A 16,615-nucleotide genomic window follows, 5' to 3' on the forward strand; every position below is an offset into this window, starting at 1 on the left:
CTTTCAAAGCCAGCCTAGCCAGGAAAGTCCTTGAGACTCTCCTCCCATTAACCATCAGAAAGCTGGAAATGGCACTGGGGCTCAAAGTGGCAGAGCGCTAGCCTTGAGTAAAAATGCTCAGGGGAAGCGCCCAGGCCCCGAGTTCAAGCCTTACAACCGACCCCCCACCCCTCCCATCCCCGGAAAAAACCCAACAACATGACAAAACAACGAAGTCCCGTCTTACAGACTTTGCTGTCTGGGCTGGCTTTGAACTGCAATCTTCAAAGGTCAGCCTCCTGCGTAGCTGAGGTGACAGGTGTGTGCACTGGGACATCGTGACGATGTCCTCACATGCCTTTCCAGGCCACAGACTCCTGAGGACCCGGTCCAGCTACCTGGAGCCTGACCAGCCCCAGCCCTGGCTGCCAGGCCTCCCGTGTCTTCCCAGCTTGCTATTCATGTTAACGCCGGCCACCTGGCTCAGGTGGCTCACACCTGTAATCCTAGCTGCTCAGGAGACAGAGCTGAGGATGGGGGTTCACAGCCAGCTCAGGCACTACAAAGCTGAGACTTCAATTAATCACCAGAAAAATGGAAATGGGACTATGGCTCAAGGGTAGCCTAGAACTGAAGAGCTCAGGGACAGCGCCCAGGCCCGGAGTTCAAGCCCCAAGACCCCCCCCCCCTCAAAAAAAGTTACCGGGGCCGGGAGTTTGGCCTAGTGGTTAAAGTGCTTGCCTAGCATGCATGAAGACCCGGGTTCAATTCCTCGGTACCACATACATAGAAAAAAGCCGGAAGTGGTGCTGAGGCTCAAGTGGTAGAGCTCTAGCCTTGAGAAAGTCCAAGGACATTGCTCAGGCCCTGAGCTCAAGCCCAGGACTGGCAAAAAAAAAAAAAAAAAAAAAAGTTACCTTCACTCTAGTTTCCACCTGGGAGGGGGTGACTTGGGGATACAGCTCCCTGCAGGAGCACGGGGGCTCCATACCATTTTCTGAGTGTGGCACGCCAGCTGCATCCAGTACCATCCAGTACCAGCCAGCTGCCACCTCCATCACCCTGCTTAGACCCACTTGGGCCGGGCAGGACAAGGGCGAGTGCTGGAACTCAATGCCCACTTCCTGCAGTGCCCCAACCTTTCCTTTCTTTCTTGGAGGGGCCAGCCCTGGGCCTTGAACTCAGGGCCTGGGTGTTGTCCTTGAGCTTCCTCGAGGCTAGAACTCAACCACTTGAGTCACAACCTCATGTCTGGCTTTTTTTTTTCCTGTGGTACTGAGGGATTGAACCCAGGGCTTTGTGCCTGCTAGGCAAGCGCTGTACTACGAGGCCATGCTTCTGGTCCCCCAACTTTAATCTACTCACTTTTAGAGAAGGAACCTGCTCCCCCAGCTCCCACCCAGCAGCCAGGAGGGAGTTCACGTCCGCTCCATAGCCAGAGAGCTTTCTGGCTCTCCGGAGGCAGCAAGGGTGCCAAGGCCCAGCTGCGTGGGTCTTAAGTAGAGGTGCTAATCAGCTGGGACGAGGCCCCGCTGTAGGTGATAATGGATCTTTGGGTCCTGTGTTGGGGGCAAGGGGGGGGGGGAGGGCTTGGATCCACCCGGGGATCCAAGGAGGTAGAACCCCTTGGCAGGCCTCACTCAACACCCCTACCCAAATCAGGGACTGGCTGCTGCTCGAGTGCAGAATTGCCTTCCATGGTGACATCCACCTGTGTGACCTTAGAACCCCGGACAACGACCTTGGCGGCAAACATCTCAGCAGTGAGGCTACCCTTGGGGTTTCAGAGGGGAAGACGCATGTGAGAAAGGGAGGAGGGGTGAGAGGAGATTGGGGGGGGAGGAAGCCAACCAGTGGACAGAGGGTTGGGTTTTGTTTTTGTGGGACTTGGGGCTTGGACTCTGGACCTGGCCGCTGCCCCCAAGCTCTGCAGCTCAAGGCTACCGCTCTACCCCTTGAACTACAGCCCCACTTCCCACTTTCTAGTGATTAATTGGAGATAAGAGTCTCATAGACTTTAGTGCTCAGTGCCTGGGCTGGCTTTGAACCAGGATCCTCAGATCTCCGCCTCCTGAGTGGCTAGGATTACAGGTGTGAGCCACCATGCCCGGCAAAGAAAACCTTTTTATTATGACTTTTTTTTTTTTTTAAATCATTGCTGGTCCTGAGGCTTGAACTCAGGGCTTGGGTAGTTTTTTTTTGTTTTGTTTTTTTAATTTTACTTTAGTGCCACTCAGCTGCTGGATCCCAGCTTACAGCCACGTGGAGGAGATATTTAACCCAATCACTACTTCCCCACAGGGAGAAATAGGGCTCAGGGGGCTGGGGCAAGGCTCAAGGTTCTGAGCCTCTCCTACCAGCCCTGAAGTAATAATGACAATAAATGCTAGAGAGAGAGGGGTGGGGGGAGGGAGAGTTGAAGTAACTCAGCAAGGTCACCCAGTTCTAATAGACAGGGCTGAGGTTGAGGGGCAGGGTCGTCAGAACCCAGGCAGCAGCAGGAGCCCGCACTGTCCCTACCCCCACTGGCTGCAGTGAACAAAACTCCCGAGGTGGACGGCTGTGAAACTTCCCTGGCCCTTTGGGTTGGGATCCACTCTGGTCGCTGGTGGATGCTGCATTTCCTCGGGCCCGGCCAGCGGGGGGCGCCAGTGCCTTGAGGAAGTGCTGAGCTGCCAGGGAGGTGGTGGAGAAGCCTGACCACCGAGAGAGCAGCGTCCCTGGCCACAGGCCCTGGGCGCCGCTGGCTCACGACCTGTCTGTCTCTGCTGCTAGCTGGCTGAATGCCCTTAGAACGCTGGCCTCACCTCCACAGACGCAGATTTTTCCAGCTAAATGAGGACATGTCTCCGAGGGAAACAAAGTCAAGAGCAGGAAGAGGCTCTCCTGGACTGGCATGCCGGGCCTTCTTTTGTATGAGGCTGTCTCCATTTCTCCTCCACACTTTCAGATTGCTAAAAAAAAAAAAAAAAAAAAAATAGCATGCATCAGGTGGACAAGGTCGGTTTCCTTTCCTTTTGTGTGTGTGTGTGTGCACATGCTCTACCACTTGAGCCCCACCTCCACTTTGGACTTTTGGGTGCTTAACTGGAGTTGTGTCTCAACCAGGCGTGCCGGCGGCTCACACTTGTAATCCTAGCTACTCAGGAGGGAGGCCGAGGTCGGAGGATTGTGGTTTGAAACCAACCTGGGCAGGAAAATCTGTTGAGTCTCTTACCTTTAATCCAAGGAATGACACAAGGAGCCGGAAGTGGGGCTGTGGTTCAAGTGGTAGGGCAAAAAGGAACTCAAGGACAGTGCCAGAACTTGAGCCTGGGGAGGGGGGGAGGGGCGGGGGTGGAGGGGGAGGAGGAAGATCTCACAGATTTCTTTTCCTGCCTGGGTTGGCTTCAAATCTGATCCTCAGCATCCTGAACAGCCGGGATTATAGGTGTGGTGTTCCAGGTGGGCCCACAGTGAAATCTTCACACATGTGAACATCACCCTGTCCCTCTAACCCACTGCCCCTTAAAACCATGCCCGCGGGATTCCATTGTTATACCTGCAAATAAACTATGTGCAGCACATGCATCTTCATCCACCCCCTTTCTTGCTCCTCCCCTCCCCCAGTGCCCACCCTCCAACAGAAGCAGCCTTTTATGGCTTTAGGAACCCCCTCCCCCCACTTCCCTAAGGCCACTGCGGAGCTGGGATTCACATGGCCTACAAAGGAAGGGCACCCTAGTTTGAGAGCCAAGGGTAACTCCAAGAATCCAGTGCCAGTGCAGTGCATGCTAATGCAAGGGCTGCGGCCAGAGTCAGAGAGATCCAGACAGGACGAGAGATACAGATGGGGCCAGAGAAACTGGCACCATTTCCTAGAGGTCCCCTCTTGGAAGGGTCTAACTCAGTTTTCAAGAGCCTCCGCCACGTCTCTGGGAAGGCAAGATGGTCTCCTAGAGATTGGGGTGACACAGCACCATCCCCAGGCCCACTCAGGGCCCCACACTGCTGCCCAGTGGAGATCACTGTGACTCACTCAGGTGGTGTTGCTGGCTGAGGGCCAGCCATGTCCCTCAGGAGCTGGGACTCTGCACTCCTGGTTTCCTTTATCCTCTTTTCCTTCTCCCTCTTTTCTGGGGGCGGTAGTGGGGTTTGAACTCAGGACCTTGCACTTGCTAGGTAATGGTCTGCCCTAAGACTGAACCATGACCCCAGCCCTTTTTTTTTTTTGCTAGTCCCGTGGCTTGGGCTCAGGGCCTGAGCACTATCCGTGGGCTTTCCACAAGACCAGTGCTCTACCACTTGAGCCACAGCATGACTTCGATCTTTTCTTTGTATGTGGTACCAAGGAATCAAACCCGGGTTTTTGTGCATGCTAGGCAAGCACTCTACCACTAGGCCACACTCCTGGCCCCCCCAGCCCTCTTTTATTTCTCTTTTCTTTTTGCCAGTCCTGGGGCTTGAGCTCAGAGCCTGGGCACTGGCACTGTTCTTGGACACTTTCTTTTTTTTAATGTTTTACTGTAAATGAAAATTAAGAGGTCACGGAAGTATGATTATGAAGCAGAAGGCACCTGTTGTAGGTTAAAACTGGCTCCAGGCCCACACTCACAAAGGCGATCCATAGTGAGATTACTGCCAACAGTCATCTACCATCCGAAATTTCACTTTAAAAACAAATTTAAGGGGGCCCTGCCTACGGATGAACTTCCAGCCAGGGAATGCCTCAAATCGCCACAAACACATAGATTTACAGAAATAGGCCTAAAGGCAGGCATGTCGGGCCATGTTGAAACATGCTCTTGAGAAGCAATCTGCATTTTTGGATGTTTGAACACAGTTTCTCCTGCTGCATAGTTTCCTTTGAAAGAAGAGTGCTTTTTTCCCTCCCTCAATATTGGTTTTCTTCAGTTTTGAGCTGTCAAACTTCTCCACTTGGGACACGTCTGGCTTATCACTCACCCTGACTGGAGGCCTAGTGACTCCCGCTAGGACCTGGGCAGAATGAAGAAGAAGGCTCGCCGGTACCAGGCAGGTTCTCCTTGAACACATTTTGCTCAAGGCTAGTGCTCTGCCACTTGCGCCATTTCTGGCTTTTTCTGTGTATATGGTACTGTGGAATCAAACCCAGGGCTTCGTGCACATCAGGCAAGCACTCTACCACAAGGTTATGCTTCTGGCCTTTATTTTTAAAATTGTACACTAACAGATAAAAACTTGTTCTTCCCCTTTATCGCTCCCCTCCAAAAACCTGGTACAGTTTTGTGGTAAAGACCTCAGCTTTATAAGAACATGCAACAGAAATTAGGAACTCAGGCGACCCAAAACCAGCTAAGTGAGGGTTTTGTCTTTTTTTATAATGTAAAGCAGTTCCAAGAAAAGTGAAGTCACCACCTAGCTTGCTCATTTTCAGTTCTTAGAAGAGAGCTAATTTCTGAAAGGGGGCTCGCCGGCCCGGCACACAGCCCGCCCGCCGTGCCTGGCAGGCTGGCTGCCGCATCGGAAACTTGGCTTTGATTTGGCAGAGAAGTGAAGTCATCTCCGGATGTGATTTTATCCGGGATGAAACCCTGGCCCCAGAGTGAGAGTTCTCAATGTTCACACAGTCACAGGGCCTGGCTAGAGGGCCCCTCCAGCCAAGAGCCATGGGCTCTTTGGTGAGTCTGTGGGGAGACCCCCCCCCCACTTATGGGGACTCTGCCCAGCCAGCTCCTGGGGTATGATTTCTCAGAGGTTAGGTAAGGATGGCTGGAGGAGGTGTTCAGTCAGGGCTCTGCAGTAAATCAGGTTCCAGAAAAGGGGGGGGCGGGCATAGGGCTGGGAGTGTGACTTAGTAGTAGAGTGCTTGCCTAGCATGCATGGAGCCCTGGGTAGAGTGGTAGGGGCTGGGGGAGAGGGAGCAGAGCAGGGCAGTCCCCAGGGAAGGTCTAAGATCATAGGCTGGTGTCACACACCAGCTCCAGGGCTATTTTTGAAGGCAACAGAAGTATTTTTCTTTTTTCTCTTGCCTGTCATGGGGACTGAACTCAGGGCCTGAGCACTGTCCTTGGGTTTTCTCAAGGTTAGAGCTCTACCACTTGAGCCACAGCACCACTTCCGGCTTTTTTCTATGTATGTGGTACCGAGGAATTGAACCTGGGTCTTTGTGCATGCTAGGCAAGCACGCTACCACTAGGCCAAACTCCCAGCCCAACAGAAGTATTTTGAGACCAATTTTTCATCTAAGAATTCTGGAACAGGGGTAGTGGGGTCCAAATCAAAATGAATGATCAAGCTAGGCATGGAGCTCAGATGGTTGGTCTGTACCCAGGCTCTATCCCCAGCACTGGGAAAAAAAAAAAAATTAAAACACCGATGAGATCAAAAGCAGTTTTATGGTGATGTACAACTTTAATTTTTTGTTGGCTGTGGGGGCTTGATGCTCAAGGCTAGTGCTCTCCCACTTGCAGTTTTCTGGTGGTTCACTGGAGAGAAGTCTCATGGACTTTCTCCCCTGGGGCTGACTTCGAACCGTGATCCTAGATCTCAGCCTCCTGAGAAGCTAGGTGGTGTGAGACACGGGTGCCCAGCTGTGCACAACTTCAATCCTTGCACTGGGGAGATGGAGTAGGAGCTACCTAGAAACTCTGTCTCAAAAGAGAGAGAGCGAGAGCGAGCCTGAGGAGTCAGAGCTCCTCAGCACACAGCCCCCTGTCAGGTGAGGAACCAGGAAAGCAATGAAGCAGACTTGGCATTGAACATTTCGCCAGTCCCTCAGTAGCTGCTGTTCTAACATGAGGTATTACGATACAGGAAAAGCAGGGTGCAAGCTCATGAGGACCCTGTGCTATCTTTGTAACTTCCCCGTAGATCTAAACATTTCTGAATAAACGTGTGTGCACGCACACACACACAAACACATTCACACCAACCAAGGCCCCTGGTGGATGTAAGCAAGAACTTTCCAGTTCTTCCAGATCCATAATTTGATGCCTAACAGACCACGCGCTGTGTCCAAGTGGTTTATCCATCTTTATTCCTCTTACCAGTTGCTCTCAGCTGGGGACGATTTGCGTCTTATTGATAAGATCAGAGAGGTTAGGTGACCAGCTCAAAGCCACCCAGCACTATGAAGATCTACAGGCTGCAAATCTCCCACCCACCAACGCGCAGCCACCCTGAAAACCTCCATACGGTGGACATAAAACCGGCTTATGCCAGGCCCCCGTGGCTCACGCCTGTCATCCTAGCTACTCAGGAGGCAGAGATCTGAGCATCGGGTTTAAAGCCAGCCCGGGCAGAACATCTATGAGTCTAATCTCTAATTATTCATAAAAAAAGCCAGAAGTGGCACTGTGGCTCAAGTGGTAGAGCGCTAGCCTTGTGCAAAAAGAAGCTCAGGGACAGCCCCATGGCCCTGAGTTCAAGCCCCAGGACTGGAAACAAAAGAGAACAAAAACCAGAACAGAAAAACAACCCCCAAACCAGCTCACAACAAACTTCATGTAGCTAAACCCAGATCCACGATGAAAACAACTGCTTCCCACTTGCTCTGTCTTTAAAAACAGCTGTTGTGGTTTGAGACCAAGTGTCTCTCCAGGCTGGGGTGGTGGAGGTGCTGGGCTGGGGGTTTAATACCAGATCGACCAACCGCAGACTGGCACCAAACAAGGTGGCCCCTCAGTGGGTGGGCTGGGCACACAGGCTTCCCAAGGCTTCCATAGAGCCGGCTAGGAGACCGCGTCCAACAGCTCAGGAGAGGCAGAACCACAGACCAGCGTGGAGTAGGGGGGGTAGGGGAGGGCTGTGGAGGATACCCAGGCAGTTCAGGTCCTGGATGGTGCTGTGAGGGTGGGTACCTGCTGCCATATGCTTGACAAAGCCCCCAGAATATATGCCACACAGAGGACCCTACCGCTGAACCTGGGGACTGGTTAAGGCCTGATAAATGATTCAGCAAGTGCCAGCCGGACACACATCTCAAGACTGCCTGCACTGAGAGCAGCGCGGGGCTCTCCGGACGACATCCTATCTGAATGGCTCTGGGCAGGAGAGTCTCCGCACCCAAGGGTGCCCTTGGTGAGAGACTGCTCACCACCTGAAACAACTCGCCACATCCACAAGTGTTGGTAACAATCGCTGTGGTCTCAACACTCAGGAGACGGGGAGGGAGAAAGGGAGGGGGACGAGGAGGAGGCAGCCGCCAATCTGGGCTCCATGGGGAGTCTCAGAACAAGCAGCCAAGACTTTAGCAACTGGACACACAGTGTGTGATCTCTACTTCCTGCCAACCCAAACCTGATTGGAAAAAAAAACAAAAATCAACTGTTTTCAAAAGCAGACACTAGATACAAATTTGTCAGTGATAGAATATCGATAATCCAGGCAAAGTCCTGATGGAGTAGGGGATACATACAGCCCTCCAATGTGTTTGCCATGTGGAACAATGGAATCCACTTCCCCGCAATCACACAACGTAAGGTTCAGTGAGACAGCAGAGCCAGAGCAGTGCCAGCTCCCAGTAAGGGGGGGAGGGCGGGCAGAGGCTGAGCTGTGCTGTGCTGCGCTGTGCAGTAGCTTAGTTCCCAGCAGGAAGGAAGCAGCTGGAATCCAGGTGGCATCCAAACAGAGGAGAGCTGAATCTGTGTCCTGCCTCATCCGTGTCCTGCCTCGGGGAGGTGGGGAGACCTGGAGTCCTAATGTCTGTCCTTGTTTCCCTTGCTGTCTGTGCCCCGTCACCATGGACAGCGTCTGAAATTCCAGCGGCGATGGTGTGGTGGTAATGGGGAAAGCATAGTGTGTTTTCATGGAAGGATGGTAAGGATGGGGGGTGGGGTGGGTGGAGTTTGCCAGCCTTAGGAACTGTGGCAGGCCCCCACCCTAGCAGCAATTTCCTTTCCCAGAACCCTTTGAGAACGGCAAGCACTAAGCTTGCCTGTTGGCCAGCACCGTGGGAGCTAAGGCAGATGGCTGTGGAAGTCCTCCACCTCCAGCTCCCACATGCTCTGGTGCACTGGGTTACTGGACAGGTCTGTCATCTTCACGGCCTGGAGGCTGGGCTCGGGGCTGCAGGCCTGGATTACTCCCATCACCATCACGTACTTTCCTAGGAAGACAGCAAAGAGGAGCCGGGTGAGGCCCCTCCCAGAGCCCTGGGTGCCCTGGCTGCGGGCAATGAAGCCTCACAGACAGGGAAGTGGTCCAGAACAACATCAGGGCCCCAGAGCAGCTAGGAGGGAGGGCACAGAGCGTGTACCTAGCAGACTCAAATGACACATACATTCGCGGTGACATTAATTAAACATTAATGTCTGTGTGCTCCTTGGGTCCTGTTTTGACTACAGTCCTCACACCCGTGTCATCACGCCCTAGGGAAGCACAAGTCTCCCCGGGCAGTGAGTTCTAGTCACACACACTGCCCAAGGAAGGGGCAGGAAAACCAAGCTCTCTTCTATGTTTGTTCCTTGCTCCCTGCCAGGCGGCAGTGGCTTTCTGTGCAGATTGGTCCTCTTTCTGCAAAGCCATTTCCTCACAAGGGAAAAGCTGTCCAGGTTGCCAAAAAAGCTAGGCAGACACAACTCCCCTTCCCCCCCCCCCACACACACAGCACCCCACTGTGCAGTGCCTGGCACTAATTCCTGCCACCTCTGGGCCTGTCCCAGCCAGCACTGGGCACACACACGCCGTCAAGGAAAGGGCAAGCTGGCATGAGGATGATCCCTGGTGAAGTGACCATCCTTGAAAGCACAGGTTGGCTAGTCACAAGCCACACAAAATGCAATTGTGCTAAATTAAAAAACATCAGGAAAGGCCGGCAGCCAGCCAGCCCCGCCGCACGCCCTGCTTCCAGGACACGGCTGAGTCTGAACGAGGGCCCAGGATTTGGCTGCCCAGCCCTAAGTCCAGGCGAGACGCCATCAGCTCTTAGCATCTATGCCCACATTCAACTCCCGCCCTTCAGTTGCACAGTTCTGCCAAGACTCCAGTTGTACCCTGTTGTGTCCCCTCAGTCCGTGGAGACGAAAGCCCCCAAAACACAAGGGCTAAAGCCCAGGCGAGGCTGTGGGATCAGCTAGCAAGGTGCACCCCATTCTTATCATTCCACCATGCCCTCTCCAGTGTCTTCCCTTCTCTTCCCACACAACCCTCACCAGGGTCAACCTCTGATTTGAGGGACTGCCCAAGCCTGCCTTCAAGAAGCTTGGCCTGGCTGGGCACCAGTGGCTCATACCTGTAATCCCAGCTACTCAGCAGGCTCAGAGCTGAGGATCATGGTTCGAAGCCGGCCCAAGCAGGAAAGTCTGTGTGATTCTAACTACTCAGAAAAGAAGCTTGAAGTAGCTCTGTGGCTCAAGTAGTAGAGTGCTAATCTTGAGCCCAAAGAGGCTCAGGGACGGTGTCCAGGCTTTGAGTCTAAGCTCTATGATGGGAGCTTTGCCCGGAGGCCAGAGACACCAAGCAGCATTGCTTATAGGCAGGAATTTTTTTTTAGTCTTTGTGGTCTGAGGTTATGTCACAGCTCACCTCTAGGTAGAGTGTTTTTTTCTTTCTTTTTTTTTGGTACTTGAGTTTAAATTCAAGGTCTTGTACTCTCATTTGGCTATTTCTACTCTCAGCTGGCACTCTACCACATAAGCCACACCTCCATCCCAGCTTTGTGCTGGTTCACTGGGGATGGAATGCTAAAGACTTTTCTGCCCACACTGGCTCCCTAATGACCTTAAGTGGTGGAGATCCTGGGACCTCAGTCTCCTGAGATGTGAGCCCGTAGCCTCTGTCTGCAAACATTGACTTGTGAATGACGTATACCTTTTTCATGTCAAGATGTTTTGTTTTGTTTTTTTTTAATAGAAGTATCACACCCATTTCTACTTGGCAGGTTAAGTGAAAAGAAGTATGGACCCAAAGTTTGTTTTGGGGCTGGAGCTTAGGCCACGGAGTGGGGCATGGGGTGGGGGATCCTGAATAGGTCATAAACAGCAAGAGTCACAATCAGCTGAGGCTTTACTCAGGGCAGGGCAGCCACCAACAGGGCTCCCTACCAGACACACAGCAGACTCTGGGCCTTTTTGCCAAGGACGTCTAAAAGTTCGGACAGGCCAGGAACTCAACCTGCCTTTGAGTCCAAAGCAGTATAGGCTAGACCAAGGGTCCCAGCTGTAGTTAGAATCCCAGATTCTGAGAACAAGAAGAGCCCTGGGGATTGTGTGTGTGTGTGTGTGTGTAGTGTGTGTCTCTCTGTGTGTGTGGATTGTGTGTGTGTCTGTGTGTGTGTGTGTATTGTGTGTGTGTCTCTGTGTGTGTGGATTGTGTTTGTGTGTGTGTATTGTGTGTGTCTCTGTGTGTGTGTATTGTGTGTGTGTGTATTGTGTGTGTCTCTGTGTGTGTGGATTGTGTTTGTGTATTGTGTGTGTGTCTTTGTGTGTGTGGATTGTGTTTGTGTGTGTGGATTGTGTGTGTGTCTCTGTGTGTGTGGATTGTGTTTGTGTGTGTGGATTGTGTGTGTGTCTGTGTGTGTGGATTGTGTGTGTGTCTCTGTGTGTGGACTGTATGTGTGTCTCTGTGTGTGTGTGGATTGTGTTTGTGTGTGTGGACTGTATGTGTGTCTCTGTGTGTGGACTGTATGTGTGTCTCTGTGTGTGTGTGGATTGTGTTTGTGTCTCTGTGTGTGTGTGGATTGTGTGTGTGTCTCTGTGTGTGTGGATTGTGTGTGTGTCTCTGTGTGTGTGGATTGTGTGTGTGTGTGTGGATTGTGTGTGTGTCTCTGTGTGTGGATTGTGTGTGTGTCTCTGTGTGTGTGGATTGTGTTTGTGTGTGTGGATTGTGTGTGTGTCTCTGTGTGTGTGTGGATTGTGTGTGTGTCTCTGTGTGTGTGCGGTCACGGCCACACTCCCCAGGTTAGAAAGGCAGAAGGCTCCTGCCAACCCACTCAAGCCGCGGGGGGAATCAGGGGGTGGGGAGGGGAGGTTGGTCCCCAGGTTTGTCCCCCTGGGTCTCTGCGGCCCAGGCAGTCAGCCCGGCACGTGGGCAGTGGACCCCCAGGGACGAGTGGGTGGCCAACGCCTGACCAAAGGGAAGCGGGAGCCCAGGCCGCCCCAGAGCGCGGACAGGGGCTCCCGGGGCCCGGCCCACCCGTGCTCGGCCCGGCCCGGCCCGGCTCCGGGGCCCCGGGGCGGCGGGCGGGGGGATCCCGGGAAGGCCCGGTTACCTGGGACGAGGCAGGGCCGTCCGCGCGGCACCCGCTCCAGGCCGCTCACCGAGAAGGCCCCGCTCGGGTCGCGCAGCCGCGCCTCGCCGCCCGCCGCCGTCACCACGGTGCCCTGCATCCACACGGCCTCCAGCGCCAGCGGCCCGCGGCCCGCGGACGCCCGCGACAGCCGCCACGCCCCCGGGCCGCCCTCCGTGTCCCGCCGTAGCTGCTCGGCCAGCACCTTGAGCGGCGGCGACCGAGGCAACCGCACCGCGCACTGCGAGCCCCGGGTCGCCGCCATTCCGCGCCGCAACCTCCTTCCCGCCGACTTTGATAGGCAGCGAGGCCTGGTCGGCAGCCACCAATCAGGAGCGCGCTGGGAGATCCGGCCAATAGGCAGCGCCGGGAGGCGGGACCGCTGGGCCAGGCGGGCCTCGCGGGCCACGGCGCAGTGCGCACGCGCACGCCCCCGAGTGACGGCATGGCATCCCAGCGGGGCTGAGCGGGAGCCTCGAGCAGAGCTGGGCCGCCATCGCCGCCCAGCCTGGAGCATGCCGATCGCCCGAGGACGCATCGGCTTCAAACGGCTTTACGCATCCCAGCACTTTCAAGGGATGGTTTTTGTTGTTTTCAAGTACTCGACTTTGAATGTGGGGCTTATACTTGCTAGGCTGGAGTTCTACCACTTAAGCCATGCCTCCAGTCTAAATTCTTGCAGGTTATTTTTCAGATGGAGTCTAGCTAACTTTTTCTAACTAGGCTGGCCTGCAATTTTCATCTTCCATATACATCTGTTTCCTGAGTGGCTAGGACTACAGGTCTGAGCCACCATTGCCCAGTGGCCTCATTCTCCTTGAACCCCAGTCTCTGTGCTCCCCTTGACTGGAGAGGCCTCTGGTCTGCCACGGTGCTGCTGCCAGCCTGACATAACTTACCCCAAGCTCTCTCCATTGAACCCTCACTCCATCATGGAGTACCTGCCTGCCACCATGAGCCTGTCCAAGGCTCACATGGGCCTGGAAGCCACCCTGCCCCTCTTGCAGGCCAGGATAACAGAATCCAGGGAGCCTCAGCCCTGCTGCTGGCATTTTGGCCATCTAATCGTCTGGAGGTTGCTGCCCCAGGTGCCCCGGGTGAACTTGTACCTTGTCCTCCTCTAAATACATGCCAGCAACAACATTTGTTGACCCGTACTGGTAAACTGGTCATGCACTGAAACATCCCGAGCCCATGAACCGAAACCAACCTTTCCTCTTGTTGAGTTGGCTGCCTTGTGTATTTGGTGGATAATGGCAGAAAGCTGAGTAACACGTCAGGAAGGCTTCCAACTGAAACAACAACAACAACAAAATGTACCCAGGGACACTACTATCCGCAAAAGTAACCTGTCCAAGGCCACACAGCCAGTGGGAGGTGGATGCCAGGGAACCTGTCCCCTCTCAAGCTTTAGTCCTCTCACTAGCACAGGTGAGAAAACAGATTTGTAATAGTATCCCTCAGGGAGCATCCTGGGTACACCACAGTCACATCTATGATGGGCCCAGAGCAAATCAGGTGACCTTGTTTATGTGAAAATTCTCCTAGGACATAAACAAGAAACCAGAGCCGACCACGGAACCTGCCACAGACCCTTTTTCTCCTAATAAGCCTATTTCTGGGAAAGTGAAACTTCCAGAGAGTGGAGCCCTGCTTCCCTCTGCTTGGGTGTGAGGCTCTCTGAGAGCTTTGGAGGGCTGAGACGGAGCCTGTGATTGGAGATTTAATGGGGGAGGAGAGCTGGAGACCTCGAGATGCAGCCAGGGCACGATGGATGGATTGGGGGTGGGGTTCAGCTAGGAGACAGGGACACAGGCAAAACAGACGCAAAGCAGTTTCTCCAAAGCTGACCAGCTCAAGGGCTGGTGACCCAATGTCCAGGACAGAGGCCTAGGGGACATGAGACCCTCCTGAGGTTGGGTCAATGGACAGCACCCTCCCTGAGGCCACTGGCTTTAGAAGAACTTGAGACTCAGCCTTTGGAAAAGCAAGCTGGAGGAGGGAAGTGTCGTTCCCTCCCCCAACCCAACCCACCCCACTCCCCCCTGCCCTACTGCATGCAGCCCACTCTCAGCATGTGCTCCAGACCTGCAGGACTGCCTGGCTACAGAGGCGCTGGTTGGGTGCTGCCAGCCCCAGCTTCCTCCTTGCTCTCAGGGTGTGGCTGTTGTGGGCTTTGGGATTCCATGTAGCCAGGGAGGTTTAAAACAAAAACAAAAAAACAAAAAACGACTAGATTTTTCTTCTGAATCCAGGAGAGCAGGCAGGACGGGGTGCTGGGGAATCTTCCTTCTCCATACATGTTCCATCTCCCCCACGCCCCCCTTCCCCATCCCCCAGCCATGGATGGGGAGTCAGCTCAGGAATCCCAGAGAGCAGACAGATGGGGATGACACATGGCGCAGGCATGAAACAGCTGGGAGAGGTTCAGTCCCTCACTCCAATGACCCAAGGAGGGGTGGAGAGGGTGACATGAGAGTTTGGACAAGGAGACCTGGAACAAGGGCAATCATCCATCTAGGAGCCAGCCCAGTGGACCTGCTCCCTTGACCTGGCCATTCTGCATTCTGCTCTTCCCCAGCCCCCCTCTGACCCATATCACACCCTGTCCCACCTCTGCTCTGCTCTTTCTCCCTCCACCAGGCCTTTGGAACTCCCTTGAGCTGAATAGGGTACCATGCAGAAGTCAGTGTCACCAGGATGGAATTCCAGCCTGACCTCCTCCCGGCATGGGATCGATGGGAAGCAAGTTCCCTCCCGGATAGGATTTGCTTGCTTCATCTGCAAAAAGGACTGAAAATATAAAGAACAGACAGCCAATGTGGCCATCAATGAAAAACCACTGTTCATGTAGCTCCTGGTCACGAGTCATGCTGCCCTGGGCCGGCGAGGGTCACGCCAAGAGGACAGGCAGGACACACACAGTGAGAGAGAGGGGGACGAAAGCTGGCGTCTCTCCCGAGGCTGACAGTATGCCCCAGGCGTGGGATTTCCCTGGGAGCATCTGTGACACGAAGTCAACTGCTTTGGCTGGACAGTGCCTTCTTTCAGTCACTGGGTATCGTCAGGTGAGAACATCTTACAGGAAGAGAACCCCAGGAAAAAACAAAAACAAACAAAACAAACGCAGGACAGGCCACCCACCCAGCCACAACACCCACAGCGTCCGTGGGGCTCTCTTGAGTGACTGAGACTGTTTAGTTACTGTGCACGCCCTCACCCCTGCCCAGTTTCCCCTCTAGAAAATCTCTCACATCTGTACCCTGAAGATTGGCTGATCTGCTCTTTTCCTGTGGCGGTCACATAATAAACGTCCTTTCTCTGCCCTTCACGTTTCTACATTTGATGGATAGGGCGAATGGCTCACCTTGAGTCTGAGGGGGGCTGCAATGGTCTCTCCTCCTCTGGACCACACGAGGCAGGGGAGGCCAGGGAAACATGGTGCAAGGGTGGCGAGAGACCCATTCCTGGCCTTCTCTGAAGGTCACACTAAGTCTGACCTCTGACCACATCTTGGGGTGGGTTTCATAGGGGTAAAGCCGAGGGTGAGTGCAAGGGAGCTAAGAACAGCCGTCCTCAGAGGGTGTCAGCCTCTGAGACCTGCTGGAATGCATGTTCCAGGACCTCTCTCCAGGTGATGCTATTGTAGACTTGAGAACCGCCAACTCACCAGCCCACGGGCTGTGCCACATGACAGCTGTGTGGTCTGGTCATATCCCTTCATGTTCTAAGCATGTGTGTGATACACACACACACACGCACACACGAGGAATGGATACTGCTTACCTCCTGTCCACTTCTCCAGCCCCATCCTCCCCTCCATTATTCCCAGAGCTCCAGCCATATAGGCCACCTCAGGGCCTTTGCATATGCTGTCACTACTCCTGAGACACTCTTCCCTCAGACTGTCATATATTTTAGTTCAAACATGGCTTCCCTGCAAGCCCAGTGTCCCCCACCCCACAGTCACTGGATAGATCTGCACCAGCCTTCTGCAGAGCATGTTCTCCCGGACTCCCTGTGTCCTCTCCAGTGTGAGCTCTGGTCCCAGGGTCTACAGTAGCCTTGATCGCTTGTCAAGTGGCCTTACTCCCAGCATGTCTGCTTGGAGTAAAATACAAACTGAAACCCGTTGGCATGGAGGTGCCGGGGCGACTGGCTGAGCACATGCATGCAGCAGGGTAGTGGTTTCCTGGTTTTGCTGAGCCTGCCCCCTCCTGTATCCCCTCTGTAAGCCAAGTGCTTCTGACAAAGGCACAGAACCGCGGTGGAGCCACCTTGGCACGGGCCCAGGTGCCAATCTCCGGTCTGTCACATGATCCCTTGACCTCATTTTCCCCATTCACAAAAGCAGGCTCCTATTCCTGGTGTGGGAAATCTGGGATACCACAGGAATAGCGGCGCAGCTGGCTCTGTGGCCAGGGTTGGCCGTGGGCTGCTGGGCTCTGC

At 54.1% G+C, this 16,615-nt stretch overlaps 1 protein-coding gene across 1 annotated transcript; it reads right to left on the minus strand.

Annotated features, from left to right (window-relative positions):
* Nucleotides 1-8,441: 8,441 nt before the first annotated feature.
* Nucleotides 8,442-12,453, minus strand: Rmi2 (RecQ mediated genome instability 2). The gene is made up of 2 exons (XM_090325029.1): nucleotides 12,149-12,453; nucleotides 8,442-9,046 (listed from the first exon to the last, which is right to left on the minus strand). Exons 1-2 carry the CDS (start codon nucleotides 12,429-12,431, stop codon nucleotides 8,898-8,900), a joined length of 432 nt encoding a protein of 143 aa, XP_090181155.1. The 5' UTR covers nucleotides 12,432-12,453; the 3' UTR covers nucleotides 8,442-8,897.
* Nucleotides 12,454-16,615: the final 4,162 nt, after the last annotated feature.

Source organism: Megascapheus bottae, chromosome 36 (assembly GCF_031878675.1).
Source record: "Megascapheus bottae isolate mThoBot1 chromosome 36, mThoBot2.hap1, whole genome shotgun sequence".
NCBI lineage: Eukaryota > Metazoa > Chordata > Mammalia > Rodentia > Geomyidae > Megascapheus > Megascapheus bottae.